The sequence below is a fragment of the Antechinus flavipes genome, chromosome 3 (genome assembly GCF_016432865.1).
Source record: "Antechinus flavipes isolate AdamAnt ecotype Samford, QLD, Australia chromosome 3, AdamAnt_v2, whole genome shotgun sequence".
Lineage (NCBI taxonomy): Eukaryota > Metazoa > Chordata > Mammalia > Dasyuromorphia > Dasyuridae > Antechinus > Antechinus flavipes.
The window spans coordinates 590,879,424-590,897,528 of NC_067400.1; the positions used below are offsets into that span (position 1 = coordinate 590,879,424).

General features: G+C 43.5%; 1 protein-coding gene across 2 annotated transcripts in view; it reads right to left on the reverse strand.

The window, feature by feature from the left end:
* Window positions 1-18,105, reverse strand: part of KAZN (kazrin, periplakin interacting protein) — a 1,462,370-nt gene that overhangs the window by 58,023 nt on the left and 1,386,242 nt on the right. For both annotated transcript variants that reach the window (XM_051988503.1, XM_051988504.1), the window contains 3 exons: window positions 17,121-17,251; window positions 13,944-13,994; window positions 10,995-11,118 (listed from right to left, as the gene is read on the reverse strand). In XM_051988503.1, coding sequence (XP_051844463.1) covers window positions 10,995-11,118; window positions 13,944-13,994; window positions 17,121-17,251 — 306 coding nt within the window. The remainder of the gene's footprint in view (window positions 1-10,994; window positions 11,119-13,943; window positions 13,995-17,120; window positions 17,252-18,105) is intronic.

The window sequence follows — 18,105 nt, forward strand, 5'->3', positions numbered from 1 at the left end:
CGGGTTTGAACCCTAGTTTGGCCTCTATGACCAAGGCCAAGTCATCTCTCATTGCCTCTGAGGTCCTTGCCAGCACATGTTTGCAATTCTATGATCTGAGGTGCTCCTAGTCAAGAAGGAAATGCAATGTTCAGACCATTATATAAGCACTGATGCCCCCGAGATTTCCTGTAGCCGATGCCCTCTGGGGGCAGACACTGTGATCTTCAGCCTGGCACAAAGAGCACTGTGGTCAGCAGGCACATGGCCTCTGGGCATGGTGCTGCTCTTGGCTGCTCCTCAGGTTTTTTCTCACATTAAACTATGTGGCTCCTGAAGTCTCTACCGACCTTAACTTTCTAAGTCTCCACCTGGTTCTGACATTCTGTGTTCTCAGGCCTCTCCTAGCTTTGATATTTTATGTTCTAAGACCCTCCCAGCTCTGACCTTCTGTGTTCTAAGGCCCTCTCAATTCCAACATTCTTTATCCCAAGTGCCCTCCTAGCTCTGATACTCTGTTCTAAGAGCCCTCTCAGCTCTGACCTTCTGGGTTCTAAGGGCCCTCCCAGCCCTGACATCCTGGATTCTAAGGGCCCTCCCAGCTCTGATACTCTGTGTTCTAAGAGCCCTCTCAGCTCTGACCTTCTGGGTTCTAAGGGCCTTCCCAGCCCTGACATCCTGGGTTCTAAGGCCCTCCCAGCTCTGATACTCTGTGTTCTAAGAGCCCTCTCAGCTCTGACCTTCTGGGTTCTAAGGGCCCTCCCAGCTCTGACATCCCGGGTTCTAAGAACCCTCCCAACTCTGACATCCTGGGTTCTAAGGGCCCTCCCAGCTCTGACATCCCGGGTTCTAAGAACCCTCCCAGTCCTGACATCCTGGGTTCTAAGGGCCCTCCCAGCTCTGACCTCCTGGGTTCTAAGGGCCCTCCCAGCTCTGACATCCCGGGTTCTAAGAACCCTCCCAACTCTGACATCCTGGGTTCTAAGGGCCCTCCCAGCTCTGACATCCCGGGTTCTAAGAACCCTCCCAACTCTGACATCCTGGGTTCTAAGAACCCTCCCAGCCCTGACATCCTGGGTTCTAAGGACCCTCCCAGCTCTGATGTTCTGTGTTCTAAAGGCCCTTTAAGCTCTGACATTCTGTATACTAAGAAATTTCCCAGATCTGACATTCCATGTTCTAAGGCCCATTCCAGTTCCAACATTCTGTGTCTCAAGTGCCCTTCTAGTTCTGATATCCCATGTTTTAAAGATCTTCCAAGTTCTGAGCTTCTGTGTCCTAAGTGCTCTCCCAAGCTCTGATACTCTGTTCTAAATTCCTTTTTAGTCCTGACATCATGTGTTCCAAGGACTCTTCTAGTTCTCCCAGAACATTCTATGTCCTAAGGATCTTCCCACCTCTGACATCTATGTTCTAAGAGTTTTCTTGGCTCTGACATTATGTGTTCTAATTTTCTGTTCTAAAATCTCTGCCAGTTTTCACTTATTGTATTCTAAATTCCCTTCTAGTTTAACAAATTCTATTAATTTACCCAAATCACAAAGAGGGAATAGAGTTTTATCCTCTGCCTAAGAATCTCCCAAGGCCTATCTCTTCTATCTTCCTACTATTATTATTTTATCCTCTGATTTTACCATTTTCTTGAAAATCTCTCTGGGTTCTATGGAGCCCCAGAACCAACTAGCTTAACCTAGACTTGCTCAAGAATTTTTTCTGCATCATACTTAACAACTGAAATGGCAGTCCAACTTGTGCTTGATGCCCTCTGGTGAGAGGGAGCCATGACCTCCTAAATCCCTCCACTCCACTTTTGAACAGCTTTCATGGTTTGGATGTATGTCTGTCTATTGAGCCTAAATCTGCCTCTTTTCAATTTTCAGCCTTTCCTGCTAGTTCTGATTTCTGGGGCCAAGCAGAGCAAAGCTAACCTTCTTCCATGTGAGGATCTTAAGGACAGCTATCACTTTTTTTAAGTGTCCACTTCTCCAAGCTTTTTTTTTTTTTAACTGAGGTACTTCCAGTGTGATTCTGGTAACAGCTCTATAAAGAAGGGGCTTGGACCACATAGCTCTGAGTTCTCATCTCTAAATTTACAATACAGCAGCAACTTGAGGCCCCTCTCTATTCTGATTGCTCTCCTGTTTATCAATGTCCTTCCTTAAAAGATTTAAACAGAAGGCTCTGGATGAGGTCTGAACACAGAGCAGACTGCTTCCCAAGGCTATTGAAGTCTGTTAATTCTTTCCTAATCAGTTTCACTTCCCCCCTAAAATATTATCAATCACTTTGTTCTTCTCCCTTTCTGATGACATTGTTGTCCTTTTCTTTCTTAAAGCCTCTGGGTTCTAGGTCTGGTTGCTTAGCCCAGTCTTTTCCTGATCATCTATTTTATTTACACACTGGTATACTCCTGGCACCTTGGAGTGGAGAGCAGCTCTGGCTGATAAATCCTCGGCAAGCCATTTAACACATCTGTGCTCTACGGAGGGGAAGGTGCCAGTCTACATTGATAGATAGAATTTCTTCTATCAATGAAGTCACAATTCCAGTCTCCAGCTCCTATTCTATGCTTCCAGCACCAGGGGCTTGCTTTGGACACTATCCTTTGTTTTTCTTATGACTTTATCTTTTCCTCAATAACGATGGTAAGTGCCAGGTATTCCACTAAGGGCCTTTACAAATACTATCTTATTGGAATCTCACAACATCCCAAGAGGTAGGTGCTGAAAGACAGTAAGGGATTTGTGAAGGGTCACATAAGTAGGAAGTGTCTGAGGCAGGATTCGAACTCCCTCAATGCTCTTCCACTAACTTGCTCTAATGGGCTAGGGAATAAAAAGGCTTCTGTCATCTTGGCTCCTAGGGAGAAGAGTATTGATGATTTAGATGGGAGTCAAGGTCCTGGTCTGTTTTCTTGACCGTTCTTAAGAGTGGGGATGGTTGTAGAGCAATTGGACCCTTCCTGCTCCATCTTGGCTGCTCAGGCAGCCAGAAGTTACTCAGAGAGTCATGTCACCTGGAATGAACACAGCTCCCTAGATGAAGATGTTTTTGGGTGAGTTGAAGATGTCTGATTGGGAAAGAAAGCTTCCTTGTGGAAAGCTGAAAATCCTCCAAAGTGTAGGTAGGTTAAGAACTTCCTGGCACTGGCCTTCTCTATCCGGTTTTCTCAGCTGAGAAAGTGGGCAGCATGGTCAAAGGAAAGGGATTGGGGGCCTTCTCACAGACTCTGCAGAGCTAAGCAGTGAGATTCCTTCTGTTGGGCTAGAATTGTGGTATTCCAGAGTTAGAAGGAATTTTGGAGATCATCTCATCCCACTCCCCTCAAAGAGGCTCAGAGAATGGTAGATGATAAAGAAGGTCTGGCTTTAAATCTTGCTCTACATTCAAATTGTGCCTCAGATACCTACTGACTTCCACTGAACCTCTTCCAGCCTCAGTTTCCTTAACTGTAAAATGGAAATAATAGCTGCACTCACCTCACAGGGCTATTGTGAGAATCAACTGAAATAAAGGGAGGCCCAGGGAGGTTCTTATGGAAGAGCAGGTACTTGGACTTCGATCCAGCTTCCTTTTCACTGTTCCAAATAGCTTTTTTTTTATGAGCATCTAATGAGATAATGGATATAAAACGCTTTGCCAACATCAAAGCGCTACAGGAATGTCAATTAGTTTTAGTGTTATTTTTGCTTGAGATTCCAGAACTCATTAATGGCAGAAACGGGCCCCTGGGTTTCAGCTCCAGTTTCTAGGAAAGCCATTTGTTTTGGGAGAGCTCTTTGGGATCCCTCAAAAGGATGCCCAGCCTCAGCCGCCCCTGAAATACACAGTTTAGTGCTAGCCATGTCAAGAAGCCCTGAAACTGCCTGTACTTTGGAGGATTTTCAACATGCTTTGTACAAGGAAGCTTCCCTCCCTCCTGCTCCCAAAGAACTCCCATAAAGGACAGGGTATCTCTCCTCATCAGCTACCTCCTGCTGTGCACAGATGGTGTGGGCTGGACCTTCTCTGAGCCACTGCAATTCAGTCACTGTTTTTGAGAGGGCTTGTGGGACTCCAGCACACCTCAGCTAGCCTGCCAGGGTACCCTCTGTGACCCCAGGGCAGACTAATTGCTTCCTTCTCGGTAAAGTGGTCTGTCTGAATTTAAATAGGTCTGAAGTCTGCACAGCTGCCCACCCTGCTCCTAATTGGAGGCTGGCATCTCCTGGGACTGGGGGAGCCTGGGTATGCAGGGAAACTTCCATCAGAGAACTGGGATCCAGGCTGAGCGGGGGTGGTCTAAAGTCTGGGAGATAACAGCTGGCTCAGCCCGCAGGGTATTGATAAATAGGAAACCAACATTCTGTTCAGCTGTCTCCCACAATTTTTTTTTTTAGTGCCATGAGGATTCAAGATCTGGGTTCCCTATCCCTAACAGGGAACTCTTCCTAGTGGGATCATTTTATCTAAGGACTCAGGAGAAGAGACTTAGGATTCTTGGATTTTCTGGCTTTCCCCTACTTCAGAACTAAATAGACTTCTAGAGATTAGGGTCTCAGATATTCTAGGCAGCCTGGATAAAATGAATACAAGGCCTCTAATGTTACCTTTGGAAAAGAGAAAGAACATATATTTCAGATGACTTTTTGCATATATTATCTGGATGTATCTTGTATTATTTATCGCATATGTTGTCTCCATAACAGTTGTTAGACTGTAAGCTCCTTGAGGGAAAGTATTGTTTTTGCCTTCCTTGCCATTCCTAGCACTTAGCAAGCGTCCTTCACAAAATAAGGGAGTATAAAGTAGAAATACTTGTATTTATACAATGAACGAATACAGTAGAAGCCTGTTTGACTCTTGGTGATTGATAGGGGAGCAGACAATGCTCTGAGTCTGTAGAGTCCCAGGAACAGCTGTATGAATAAATTATTAGAATGAAACTACTTCCCTTCTCTGGGTCTTAATTTCTTTCTCTGTAAAAATCAAAGGCTGGGACCTCTGAGGTCCCTCCTAGCTCCAGAACTATGACCTACGGGCTTTCTTTGGGGCTGGGAGACTGGTCCAGATCACTAAAAATAATGATAATGACAACTCATAGTTCAAGGTTAACAAAGTACTTTTCCTCGTTCCCATCACCCTCTAGGATAAGCAGGGTCAGCGTGACTTCCTTTTTTACAGGTGAGGAAGCTGAGGTCCAGAGAGAAGTGACTTGTTCAAGATTTCACAGTTAGTATCAGAAGAATTCAGACCCACGTATAACTCACGATCCAGAAAGAGCAGAGTTACATTGGAAATCTGGGTCTCCTGCCTCTACTATACCCTAAATAAAGGCAACTTCATGCCCATACAAGAAGCTATGTTTTTTTTGTTTTTTTTTTTTTTTTTATTTTTTGGCTGAGGCAATTGGGGTTAAGTGACTTTCCCACAGTCAGGTAGCTAGGAAGTGATAAGTGTCTGACAGCAGATTTGAACTCATGTCCTCCTGATGTCAGGGCTGGGACTCTATCCACTACACTGCCTAGTGCCTCTAAGAAGCTACTTTCAAAATGGAATCACTTGTATTCCATCAATTTCCTTTGTATTGGGAAAGGTAGGTGTTTTTTTTTAACCTTCCCCAATTCAATTTTTTTCTCCCCTCCTCCTTGGCTTTCATCTCTCATTGATCTGTTTCTCCAACCTTTCTTTCAAATTATTATAGTAAGAGTTAATTGGTGGCAGAGGCTAGAGAGTGGCAAATACCTTAAAGATCATGGACCAGAGATTTAGAACAAGAAGGGACTTTCAGAGATCACTGGGTCCAAACCCCTCACTTTATACATGGGGAAATTGAGGGGCAAGGAAGTTAACTGATTGGCTATTGTCAAAATCAGTCACACAGCTAGTAAATATATAAGTCAGGAGGTGGTACTGTGATAGAATGCTGGATCTGAAGTTCAAATCCAGTCTCAGAGATATTAGCTAGTCAAGTCACTTAACCTCCTGTCTTCCTCAGTTTCCTTATATGCAAAATGAGGATAATAATACATCAATTTCCCAGGATCAAATATTGGCAAAGTTCAAACTACCACTATCATGACTGTAGTTGTTGTTATTGTTGCTAATTTTACACGTTTGAGGCAGAATTTTGAATGCAGGTCTTCCTGACGACAAATCCAATGTTCTAATACTGACTTCGATTGTGGGAATGGGCAGCTTTCCTTGGGGCAGTTGAGGAGTTCCATGGCTGAGGATTCTCAAGAGATGATTATCACCTATCCAACAGAGCAGAAGGGATGCCTTCCAGACCCGTGGATTGTCACTGATCAATTGTTTGGAGCTCCCGTGTCCTGAGATGTGGTTAGACAGGCTTAGGTTAGCTGTGGTTAGGTTAGGGATGGTCTGAGATCCCACATATTCACAGAATCACAGATTCAAAGGTATCTAGAGATCAACTAGTTAGAAGAGAAAACTGAGGCACTGAGAAGTTAAAAATATCTATCCAAGCCTAAGTATTCATTCCATTGTAACAATTCCAATCCTCCCCACCACCACCCCAAGAAGATGGATTGAGACTAGATTACGGGATGGAATGGCTTCCTCTTGCTTGGTGATCTGGTACTCTGTTGGTTCTAGGAAGACACAATTTATTCCCTATTCCTTGGAAAGGAAGAGTAGGGATGAATCCCTCAACAAGAAGCTGCTTATTTACTGGCCCCTCCCCTACTGTTCTATTCTTAGCATGAGGAAGATCTGGATTCAAATCCTGTCTCAGACACGTATTACCTGGGTGATCCTGGACTTCACCGCCATAAGCCTCAGTTTCCCTGTCTGTTAAGTGGCAATAATAACAATATCTTCCCTCACAAAGCTGTTGTGAAGACCAAAAGAGAAAGTATAAATAAAGCACTTTAAGAAACTTATATATGTAATGCTTTAATATACATGTTAGTTGATTATTTTTTGATTAATGACATTTCCCTAGTTTTGGAGCTGGAAGGGACCTTAGAGGCCAATGTTTCATTGTTATTCAGCAGAGAAAGCACTGGTTTTAGAGTGAGAGAATGTGGATTCAAATCCTGCCTTAGTCACTTATTACCTAGGAGATCTGAGGAAAAATTCATGATTTTCCTGATTTTCCTTGTTCATCTCTTAAGGATCCCTTGTCACAAGGGACAGGCTGGTTCTTTTCTTTAAAAGGCTTTTAAACCATCCTCAAGATTCATTTGCCTCAAAGTACCAAGGCAGGACAGAGATGCAGCTTCTGAGTTGCCTAGGTACAGAAAAGCTCCGAGGCAGTGCCTGATACTGGAAAGATCTCTAGATCCTTACTGAAATAGGTTTTCCTTGTTATGTCTAAGTAAATTTTCTAGTGCAGATGGATGGATTCATTTCATTACAATCTTATAATCTTGAACTGTAACTCTTAGACCGGCCTGGTCAGTTTTGGTCAATTACAGCCTTGGGTGTTCCTTCCAAAATCTATCACCTAAATTTTACAACTGAGGAAACTGAGGTAAAGTGATGACATGATTAGCCCTAGATTCACACAGTATGAAGTGGAAGAGGTAGGATTCAAATCCTGGTCTCCCAACTTCCAATCCAGTGATCTTTTTTACTCTGTTGGGCTTCCTCAAGACAGGTTGGTGATGGGAAGAGAGCCAGACTTAGGGTCAGGAATCCCATCTCTGATGCTTCTGGGAGTACTACAGGAGTTATTTCCACCATACCCTGATTCTTGTGGAACTCTGGTTATTTGGAGCTGTTTGTAGCCCATCCGGACTTCAGGAAGCTCTTCCTAGATTCACATAATGTTAAGTGGAAGAGGCAAGATTCAAATTCTAGTCTCCTGACTTCAAATCCAGTGATCTTTTTTACTTCCTCAAGTCAGGTTAGTGATGGGAAAAGAGCCAGACTTAAGAGTCAGGAATCCCATCTCCGATGCTTCTGGGAGTACCACAAGGGGGTGTTTCCACCATCGCCTGATTCCTGTGGAACTCTGATTCCTTGGAGTTATTTGGAGCCCATCCGGACTTAAGGAAGATCTGAAACCCTTGAAAAGGGACAGTTCAAGCCTTATGGGCCTCAGAATTTGGCAGGCCTGACATTCCTAATTTGTTTAAGTCTGGAATGCTCTTTAGACAAAATCATCCAGGTCCAACTCCCTCATTTTACAGATCAGGAATATGAAGTTAAGAGACTTGTCTAAGATCACATAGCATTTAAGTCTCGGAGCCTTCATTCAAACCTAGTTCCTGACATTCTGGAATCAGACTATTTCCCACTATGTCACAAGTATTGCTTTGACAAGCTAGCCTGGCAGAAATGAGAACTTTCTCTCTCTCTTTTTTGGCGGGGGTGGGAAAGGGAGGGGAGGGAAATGCTCTGAGCCCACCTGTGAATTAGTCTGGAAGGCTTCTTCCTGCATAGTCACTGAGCAAATAGTTCAGGAGAGTGCTCCCTTCCCAATGAGATCACATTTCAACCCAGTTTTCCCAGCCCTAGTCCTAGAATTCCAAGATTCAGACTACATTGTGGGGGGAGGGGAAAGAACACCCTGAGCTGGCAGACTCCCCACCCTGGAGGAAAATAGAAACAATCAAATAACATAGAATTCAATCATATTTTAAAATAAGCTTTATTTAGATTTTTTTATATTTTTATATTTGCATCCATGCCTTCAAGAAACCTTTCCCACAGGAAAGGTTATTATTATCTAATGTTACCCATAACTCATATGCTATTTGTCATACTTCTCTTAAATAAATCATCCTCTTAGTAACTTTTAGAATTATTAAAAAAAAAAAAAACTGAAATGAACAGGAACTACTAACTTATTACCAGGAGAGGCTGTTTTGTTTGTTTGTTTTTTTTTCTATTAAGGAAAAAAAAAAATAACGGGGAAAGGAAATGAAACAAAAATTCATGGGGGATAAAATGTTTTCTAGACTATTCCTCCATAGTGACAGATGCTGGTAAGGGCAGCTTTCCTCTCAGACCTGGGCCAGATCCCTTTGCTGAAGGAGGGCAAATCTGACTCCTTGGGACTTCTCCCTTTTCCCTTTCCTAAAACTGTTCGTCCCCCCAAAGAAATCCCGAAGCTAGCTTTGCCATGCCGAGGTTCGCTTTGCTCGAGGTTTGAAGATAAAATATCCCTTTCAAAGAGGGCACACTGAGAGGAGTTACTGAAGCAAACGGGCTTCCTACAACTTAGTACACGGTTGACTTTAAAAAGCTTTAAATGGTATGGTCAGCGGGAAGCATAGCGTACAGCCATCTGCAGTATACACCTGATTTTGAGTTGTATTAGTAGAGAGGGGAAGGAGGCCGGGGCGGGAAAATCACAGTTACAGAATAAAATCGGCCATCTGTTCGGAGACCTCGGGCGGGCAGCGGTCTGCCCGCCCTCATCAATGCACACAGCCCTTTAGCTTACAGAACGTGATCAAGAGGGAGGGGGGTGGGTGGGGGTGTGGACAATGCCTACGAGGAGGGCTGAGGGAGGCTACCCTAGAGCCTCACCTGTTGGTGATGGATGACACGACAGAAAGAGGCCCAGGGAGGGGGGGAGAAGGACCGCAGGACTAACAGACAGACATCTGGTATGGACGGGGTCCCCCATGCTGGAGAGACAGACCTGTGGGACGGGCGCCTCCCTTGGAGAAATGGTGTTCTCCATTCTTAAAGAACTGCTCGGGTTGGTGGACAGACTGAAAAGCAGCACGTGGAAGATATGGCCGTGAAGAGAAACTTGAGGTCCCCTCAGGGGCAGAGGGAGCGTACCCCTCGGCCAATCGTGGCAACACTGGTTGGCGTACTCCACCCCTCGGCCAATCGTGGTGTACTCCACGACCGTCTGCTTGGTTCTGCTAGTGAGCTCTCTCCACCCACCCTTTCACCTGTGGTCAGGTCGCCCTGGGATCTGCATTTGATGCCGTGGGAAAATTTATATCGACAGACCAGACTGAGGCTCTGTGTCCATCTAGCCTGGGGGAGGAGGTTGGAGAAAATGTTCATGAAACAGAGATGGGAGGAAAAACAGAAAAATGCCGGATAAAATACAAGAGGTTGAAATCACATGTTCCCTGGGCTCCAGCCATCTTAAATGCTATCTCTATTTGGCAGCAGCGTGATATTGAACATACAGGCAATAGAAACACACCCGCCTCCCTCCCACCCCTTGGAAAAATAGAAATTCCAATATTTATGCAATAATTTAGATAGAATAAGTTTTCTGCTTTTGTGCAAATAAATTAAATGAAACAATTTTTTTTCCTTCTGAAAGAAAAAAAATTTAAAAACTGGTAGGCCATTAAAAAGAGCCTATTTTTTTTTTTTTTAATCTCCTACGAACCCAGCCGAGAAGACAGCCCCTCGGCCGAGCTCGTTAGTCTTTGTGGACAACACACCCTCCCTGGGTGGGGTTGGTATTTTTGTTGTTGATGTGACTGAGGCACTGAGTGCCCTGTGCACTTTCAGGACCCCGCTCCCCCCAACGCTCACACCGGGGGTGGGGGTGGGGGGGAAACAGACCAGATACAGAACGCACCACAAGGTTGGGCTCCAGCAAGAGCGGTTTGGACAAGAGACGTTTACAAGCACAAGGTGCACACGGGTTTTTCATTATTTACAAATACACAGCAGTCCTTCAAGTTTCATAAAAGAAGGGGTGCAAAAAAAGAGAAAAAAACAGAAAAAACCCCAACTGAACAACAAAACGAGATTAAAACAAAACAGAAAATAAAGCCCCGAACATTTAAAAAAAAAAATGACAACAAAAAGAAATCAGGAATCAACACACCTGCATCGCTCCAAAGACAACAAACAGTTAACATATTCACACACAATTTGTAATATATACATCAGTTACAGAGGTGGCGGCGAAGGGGGAGGGGCTCACACTTCTTGAATTTCTTGTTGTTAGACACACCCCCACGCACGCGGACGCACCTGGAGCACATACACGCACTCGAACACACACATACATGGGCAGCAGTCGGAGGCGGGTTATCACCAATCCGCATCCTCCTCAATGTAATAATCAGGGGCAGTACCATCAAAGAGGCCTGGGTCGAGGGATTTCCGCTGCTTCCCTCTGGCAAAGACTCGGGAAATGGAGCCAAATCCCATCTTCTCTTTCTTCTTTTTCCTTTTTTGGTCTTCAAGATCCTCTAGTGACTAAAAAAGTTGAGGGGAAGGCGGCAGGGGAAGGAGAGAAGAAGGAAAGGACCGTTAGAAGTGAGAACAGAGATGCTCAAGGGAGCAGACAGTCGTTAACAGCATTGCCTTTACTTTCCAAGGAAACCTAATATTGGAACAAAATGAAGAAATCGGGAGACTAGGGGTCATTTAAAATAGTGATTCCAGACCCAGAAATCATATGGTAATAATTATGCTGCCTTCTTGGGGTGGTACAGAGTGCCATAACACGTAGAGCCCAGGGCATGGAATTAGGAAGACTCAACTTCATGAGTTCAAATCTAGCCTCAAAACTTACTAGCTGTTTACTCCATTTAACTTTATTTGCCTCAATTTCCTCATCTGTAAAATGAGCCAGAGAAGGAAATATCAAACTACTCCAATATCTCTGCCAAGAAAACCCCAAATGGAGTCGCGAAGACTTGGACATGACTGACATGAATGGTATCTTCTCATATTTTTTAAGTGCTTTAAATTTTACAAAAGAAAATACTTTCTCCATCATAACCTTGAGGGTAGGTAAATATCTAATATGATTTATTATTATTATTTTTTTTACGGAGGAGGGAAATGAAGCTTTGAGGGGAATGTGGCTTGTCTAAGTTTACCCAACTAGAAAGTACCAGAGACAATATTTAAAATCAGAGTCCCAAGTGCAACACTTTCTAAAATGTCAGTGGACCTTGGATAGCACTTAGTCCAAAGTCCTCACTTCCCATGTGTCTGAAAATGGCCCACAGGAGTGATATCCAAGGTTATGTGAACATTGAGTCGCACAGACTCAGTGCATATTAATGTTTGTGTCTAGATCAGTAATGAATGGGAACAGTGAAGGACACAAAAACTCACCAACTATGAAATACTTTCCAAAGAAGGTTCTCTCTCTGTCTCTCTCTCTGTCTCTCTCTGTGTCTCTGTCTGGTCTCTCTGTCTCTCTTTGTCTCTCTCTCTGTGTCTCTGTCTCTGTCTCTGTCTCTCTCTTTCTTTCTCCCCTCTCCCTCCCTCTCTCTCATTTAAGGTAAAGCAATGAGAAATGGGTCTAACTAAGTACTAGATACTGTCTCAGGCTCCTTCTAGCTCTAGAATCCTATGAAATGATGACTTTCCGTTTTCTTAGGCTTTCCAAAAACTTCCTGAACCACCCAAGGCAGACCTGGATATATGTGGATGATTTCAACTTATATAGGAACACTCAAATGGCAGAGAGGGGAAAGAACTCATCTGGTCCAGCACCAGATATCCCCAAGAAGTAGCCCTGCAGCTTTGTTGTTAATGTGACTGAGGCAATGTCAGAAAGTCAACTACTTTTTGAGGAAGACTTCCACAGGTTTTAGAGTCAAAGAAAATCTGCACAGCCTAAATTCAGAGCAGGAAGGAGCTTTAGAAGGCATCTCGTTTAACCCTCTCCTTTTACAGATGAGGAAACCAAGGCCCCAGAGAGATTAAGCATCTTTTGCTTAATTGCCAGCGCCCTGCCTGTTTACCATCTCCGATTTATTCTGTATACAGCTTCTATGCATATAGTTGTCTCCCCCATTAGATCTCGAGTTCATTGAAAACAGCGACTGGCTTTTACTTTTCTTTGTATTTTTAGCACTTGGCACATAGTAGCCCAAAACATAGTAGGTGCTTCACAAATGCTTGTTGATTAAGTGATCTGCTCGAGATCATCAGTAATATTCGGCAGAGCTGTAATTCAAAGCCACATCTTCTGACTTCAGAGTTACCCCCTCATTCTGCTATACTGCTATTCTGCTATATACTGCTTTCTTTCCAGGCTGAACCTGCCTTGGTTTCTTAATTTCTGTGGATACTGGTTCAAGGCTCTCTCTGAGTCAGTTTGCCCAAATAAATGGGTTGGAGCCACAATCTCACGATTCCATAAGGTTGGAGAGTTGGCTTGTGAATGGGTGACAGAGCCAAGGTTCTAAGGGAGGACCTAGAATGGGGCGGTTCAGGTTTATGCCTTTATTCAGTCTTCAGCCGCCTGAGTGGTCTTGTGGTGGAAGAGCAAACAAGGATGCTGTACCTGGAGATCTGAATTCAAATTCTGTCTCTGGTGCTGGGTAGATGTGTGACTTTGAACAAACTCTCTCAAACGGGAGAAATAATAATCTTTGGGCAATTTCACAGGGCTATTGTCATGAGGAAAACACTAAAGACACTATATAAGTGTGACGTTTTATTATAATCTCACCTTTTACAGAAAGCCTTTCCCTTTGCCCCTTAAATCTAGTGTCTTCTTCATTGATTACGTCTAATTTATCCCACTTATAGCTTGTTTGCATATTGTCTCTCCCTTTAGCCTAGGAACTTCTTGGGGGCAAGCTTTTGTCTTTCTGTATATCTCCAGCCTCAGTACTGTGACCTAATATGGAGTGAGTGCTTAATAATTTGTTTACTTGACATTAGCAACCTTCTCAGTCATAGGGTGAGAGATTCAGAGCCAGAAGGAACTTAGAGGTCATTTAGTCCAACCCCTTATTTTAAAGAAGAAACAGAACTCCAGAGAGGTTTAGTGAGTTGAACAGTCACACAGGATCCAAGCATCAGAGGGAGAATTTGATTCATGTCCTCCAAATCCAAAGATTTCAGGTTTTTCCCATGTACCCTGATGCTTAATCTCTGTTGCCTCCATTTGCAAAGATGGAAAGTGGGGGTTAGAGATATTCCCTTCCTGACCTTTCAGGTTTGTTATGGAGACGAATGAGATGAAAGATCTTCCCGTGAAGAGGTGCTATGGGGTAAGGTTACTGGGCATTGGGTCAAAGAGGATCCAGCTGATTAAAGGGACTCCAGCTTACCTGTACAATTGGGTTGTGTAAATTCTTCTGTACGGGTCCGGGGCTGTCCCCCTACCAGTAGAAAGAGAGAGATTCAGTTGATGTAACATTATCCCACATCCCCATGGCCATGGGCTTCTTGCAGAGACTTTGAATCCTATAAGAAAACATCCCACCTCCCCCGTTCCCATCCTCAGAACTAGAGAATAACTCAGCAATAAGGTCATCAGGCACTATCTTTCCATGTCCAATAAGTACTCCTTCAGCTTTTGCTCAGAGTCCAGTGAAGGGGAAGCCCCATTACTTCGAAAGACACTTTCAGGGGGCCGGGCTAGGATAAGAATCTATGTGTATGTAAGTTAACCCATCTATAACCTGGATCCTTCCCACTCCTTTGACTTATTTCCAGGTACTCTATGATCTAGCCACACAGGTCTCCTTTCTGCTACTCACACAGGACATCCTATCTCCCACCTCCACGCCTGTGTACCGGCTGCCCCCCCATTCCTACCTTCTCACTGCCATCTCTTGTCTTCTCTGGTTTCCTTCAAGACTGAGTTCAATGACTACTTTCTACAGGAGGTCTTCTCCCCATGGGCAACCTACCCCAGCCCTCCCAGGGCTCCTCATTTGCTAGTTCTTTCCCTCTGAGTTACCTTTCATTTATACTTTGTATGCCGTGTATGTGCATATGTTTGAAAGTTGTCTCTCCCAGGAGAATGGGAGTCCCTTGAAGGCAAGAACCTTTTTTGTTTTTGCCTTTCTTTTTATCTCTGAATCTCCAGACCTGAGAATAGTATCTAGTATACAATAAGGATCTAATAAATCCTTGATGGAAAAGGACATTGGAGTCCATTGAGTCCAATCCTTTCAATTTATAGAGCAAGGGTCCACTTTGGAAAACCATGACTCACACAGAGTTAGTATATATCAGAGGGCAATTTGAATCCAAGTACTGATTATAGTCAGTACTCTGAGACAGAGAGGATGTCGCCAGGCTTCTTTAAAGAATAGCTCATAATTCCTGGGGCAGATGGAGGGCTTGGATACAGGCCCTCAGCCCAACAATCTAAATTATTCAAACTTTCAAGGAAATTAAAGAAAACCCAACAATCCCGTGTTTCAAAGCTTCTGCCTAATGGCATCCTGATGTAGTAAACAATGCTTGTTAATTGCCAGGCTTCCCTGAGCTTACTTCAGTCCAACCAGATTTCATGATTTCTTTAGGGTGACTTGTGGTGATGATGATGAGGGGGAGTGAGAAGTCCTACCACTAATGGAAATTACTTGGCCCTCCACACCTCATTACAGGGACCTCAGAAGTTTCTGAGGCTGAGAAAATCCTTCACAAAGGTGGCCTGTTATCTGGTGATAAACCTCTCTGAACTTAGCCACATTGGTCCTTAGATAGCAGGCAGAGATTGCCACTGAGTCTCCAAATCTAATCTCTTCCAATTTAGTCCATGAAAGTTCATGAAAGACAGATATTAATATTTTTGTTTTATAGATAAGTTAACTGAGGCAAAGAAAAATGAAACAACTTGCCCCGAATCACATAGCTAATGAATGGCAGGGCCAAGACTAGAGAAACTTGATCTTTGACTCTCGGGGCAGGAGTCTCTCTGTTTACTACATCTGTTTAGTGTCCAGATGTGGAAATACATGCGACATTTTAAGATGCTTCTATACCTTTGGGAAACCTAGATGTTTGGACCAAAAAAAAAATCTCAAGCAAGAAAATATTGTTCTCTGGTGGCAGTGTAACCTGAAATATAAGAATAGTGTGCAGATAGAAACAATATTCTAGCTGTTCCAACCCAAATCTATAGATGTTTTACTTGACATGTCGAGATCAGAGCATGAGAGGATGTGGAATCTTAGGAGAACATAGAGCACAGGACAGAGAGAATAATTTCCAAACAGGCAGATATTGCGGAAGGCCATCCTACTTCAGGGGACATCAGCCTGGCCCACTTGTGCTTTTATTAAGCCCAGACTCATGGACCACATTCAAAGAGGTGGGATAGGCTGAAGACAGAACTAGCTTGAAAGAAATTTTAGCTCAATTTCTGGATAATGGATTCACATTTTACAAGCTGTTTTTCACGATCCCTCCATTTCTTAATGTGTTCTTCCTCAAAGTCTTTTCTCCTTATTGATCCATGTAAATTTGGTACTCTTCCAAATAGAACAGAAAGTCCACAAGGGAAAAGAAAATACTTTTGTTTTTGTTTTTGTTTTTTTAATCTTTGAAGTCTTAGCATTAAGCCCAATGCCTTGGACATGACTATTTAATTTGCTTTTTTGCTCTAGACTTGTGATTTCATTGGGACTGGGAATTCTCAGGGTGGAAATTCTCTCTACCAATAGATTTGTAAATTGTAAAATGAAGGTGTCAAACTTAAGATAGGAACAGATCTCTGTGTGACTCTAATGACTTAGAAAATCACAAATTAACATTTTCTATGTCTTATTTTTATTTATCTCATTTTAATCTGGTTTGGCTGTACTTGGAGTTTGGCTAGAGGAGTTTGATACCTCTGTTGTAAACAGACTAGTCTTAGTGAATGACTTGGGCCATTAAATGCCTAAAAGTAACAGGCATTGAGAGGTTCAGTAAGTTGCCTAGAGTCACAGAGCTGGTATGTCAGCAGGACTTGAACCCAGGCCTTTCTGGCTTCCAATTGCCTTTGGGTATTGTATTTATATCTCCAAAAATTAGCACAGTGCTTTTCACACAGTAAGCACTTAATAAATGCTTAATAAATTTCTCATTCTTGGTTACAATGGAGCATCAGGGATAACTCCTGACTTTCTCTTAGGTACTCAGCCTAGAGAATTCTCTCCCCTGCCCTCCCTAAGGCAGTGATAGAAAACAATCTCCCTTCTTTTCTATTCTTCCACATCCTGATGCTCCTGTAGTAAGAAGAAAGGGAATTGGAAATTCTAGACAAATGAGCCAAAGGGGCTAAGCAATTTTACTAGGTTGTACTGGAGTGAAATGCAGAAGCCAGAATGTTCTCACTCAAGAAGGAAGGGCTGGAAGAAGCACAAGAGGGAAGGAAGGAGGAAAGGAGGAAGGAGGAGAAGGAGTGTATGCTTTCTGCCCAGTCCTGCTCTACTCTGAGGAAGTTGGGGGAGAAAAGAAGCAGTGGGAGTGGGATGAAAGGCAGGGAACCCCATCACCACTGGCCTTACATTGCAGAGGGAGTGCGTCCGGTGACGAGGGGAGTTGATGTCACTTGGAGTTGATGACCGGTCTCCTTCAGCTGCAGATGCATCAGAGATGATGGAAGGCTGCCGAGAATGACAGGGGCTCACCCTGACAGCTGGAAATGGGGAAACAATGAGTAAGGAAAGGAATAAAAGGAAATGGTGGTGCGCATATTCCCCAGGCTCACCCTCCACATACACCCCTAAACTTCCATGGAGTTACTGTTTTCTTCCTTTAATACTAAGCCTATTTACACCCCTTTGCTTTCCAAACACATCAAATAATGATGATAATAATGATAATGTTAATGATGATGATAATGTCAATAATGATAACAATTGTGATGACCGCATATTTAAAATCAGCCGGAGTCAGGAATTCAAGTTAGGGGAAAATCGTCGATCTTTATTCTTAGTAGAGGTGAAGAAGGATTGAAGGTGAAGGGGAATTGGAGGGGAAGGGGGATTGGAGGTGAAGGGGGATCACGATAGCAATATGAGCAGCTGTAACAAGATGCCAGCCAGCAGTCTCTTTCCACTTCCCTTTCCATTCCTCTGCCTCCACCCACCAAAATCGTCATTTCCTATACAACACATCAGGACTTGCACAAAGAGTGGGCGGGGGCCATTCTTTCTCCAAGCTTATATATTAATGGAGTATGGTCTAATTACTATTTAGCCTCATGTGCTTGGGACCTCAGTGCATCAATTCGAGCCTCAGCCCATTACAAACAATGATGATGATGATGGGCGTTTTCATGGTGCTTTGTAAGTTCAAAGTGTTTTATGCATATTTGAGCCTCAGGAGTAGGTTTTATTTGTATTTTAGAGATGAGGAAACTGAGTCTTCCAAAAGTTAAATGACCTAGTAAGGTCATATGAACATGGAATTATAGACTTAGTGCTGGAAGGGAATTTTGAGGTCATATAGGCCCTCCTCCATTGTTTTACAAATGAGGAAGGTGAGACC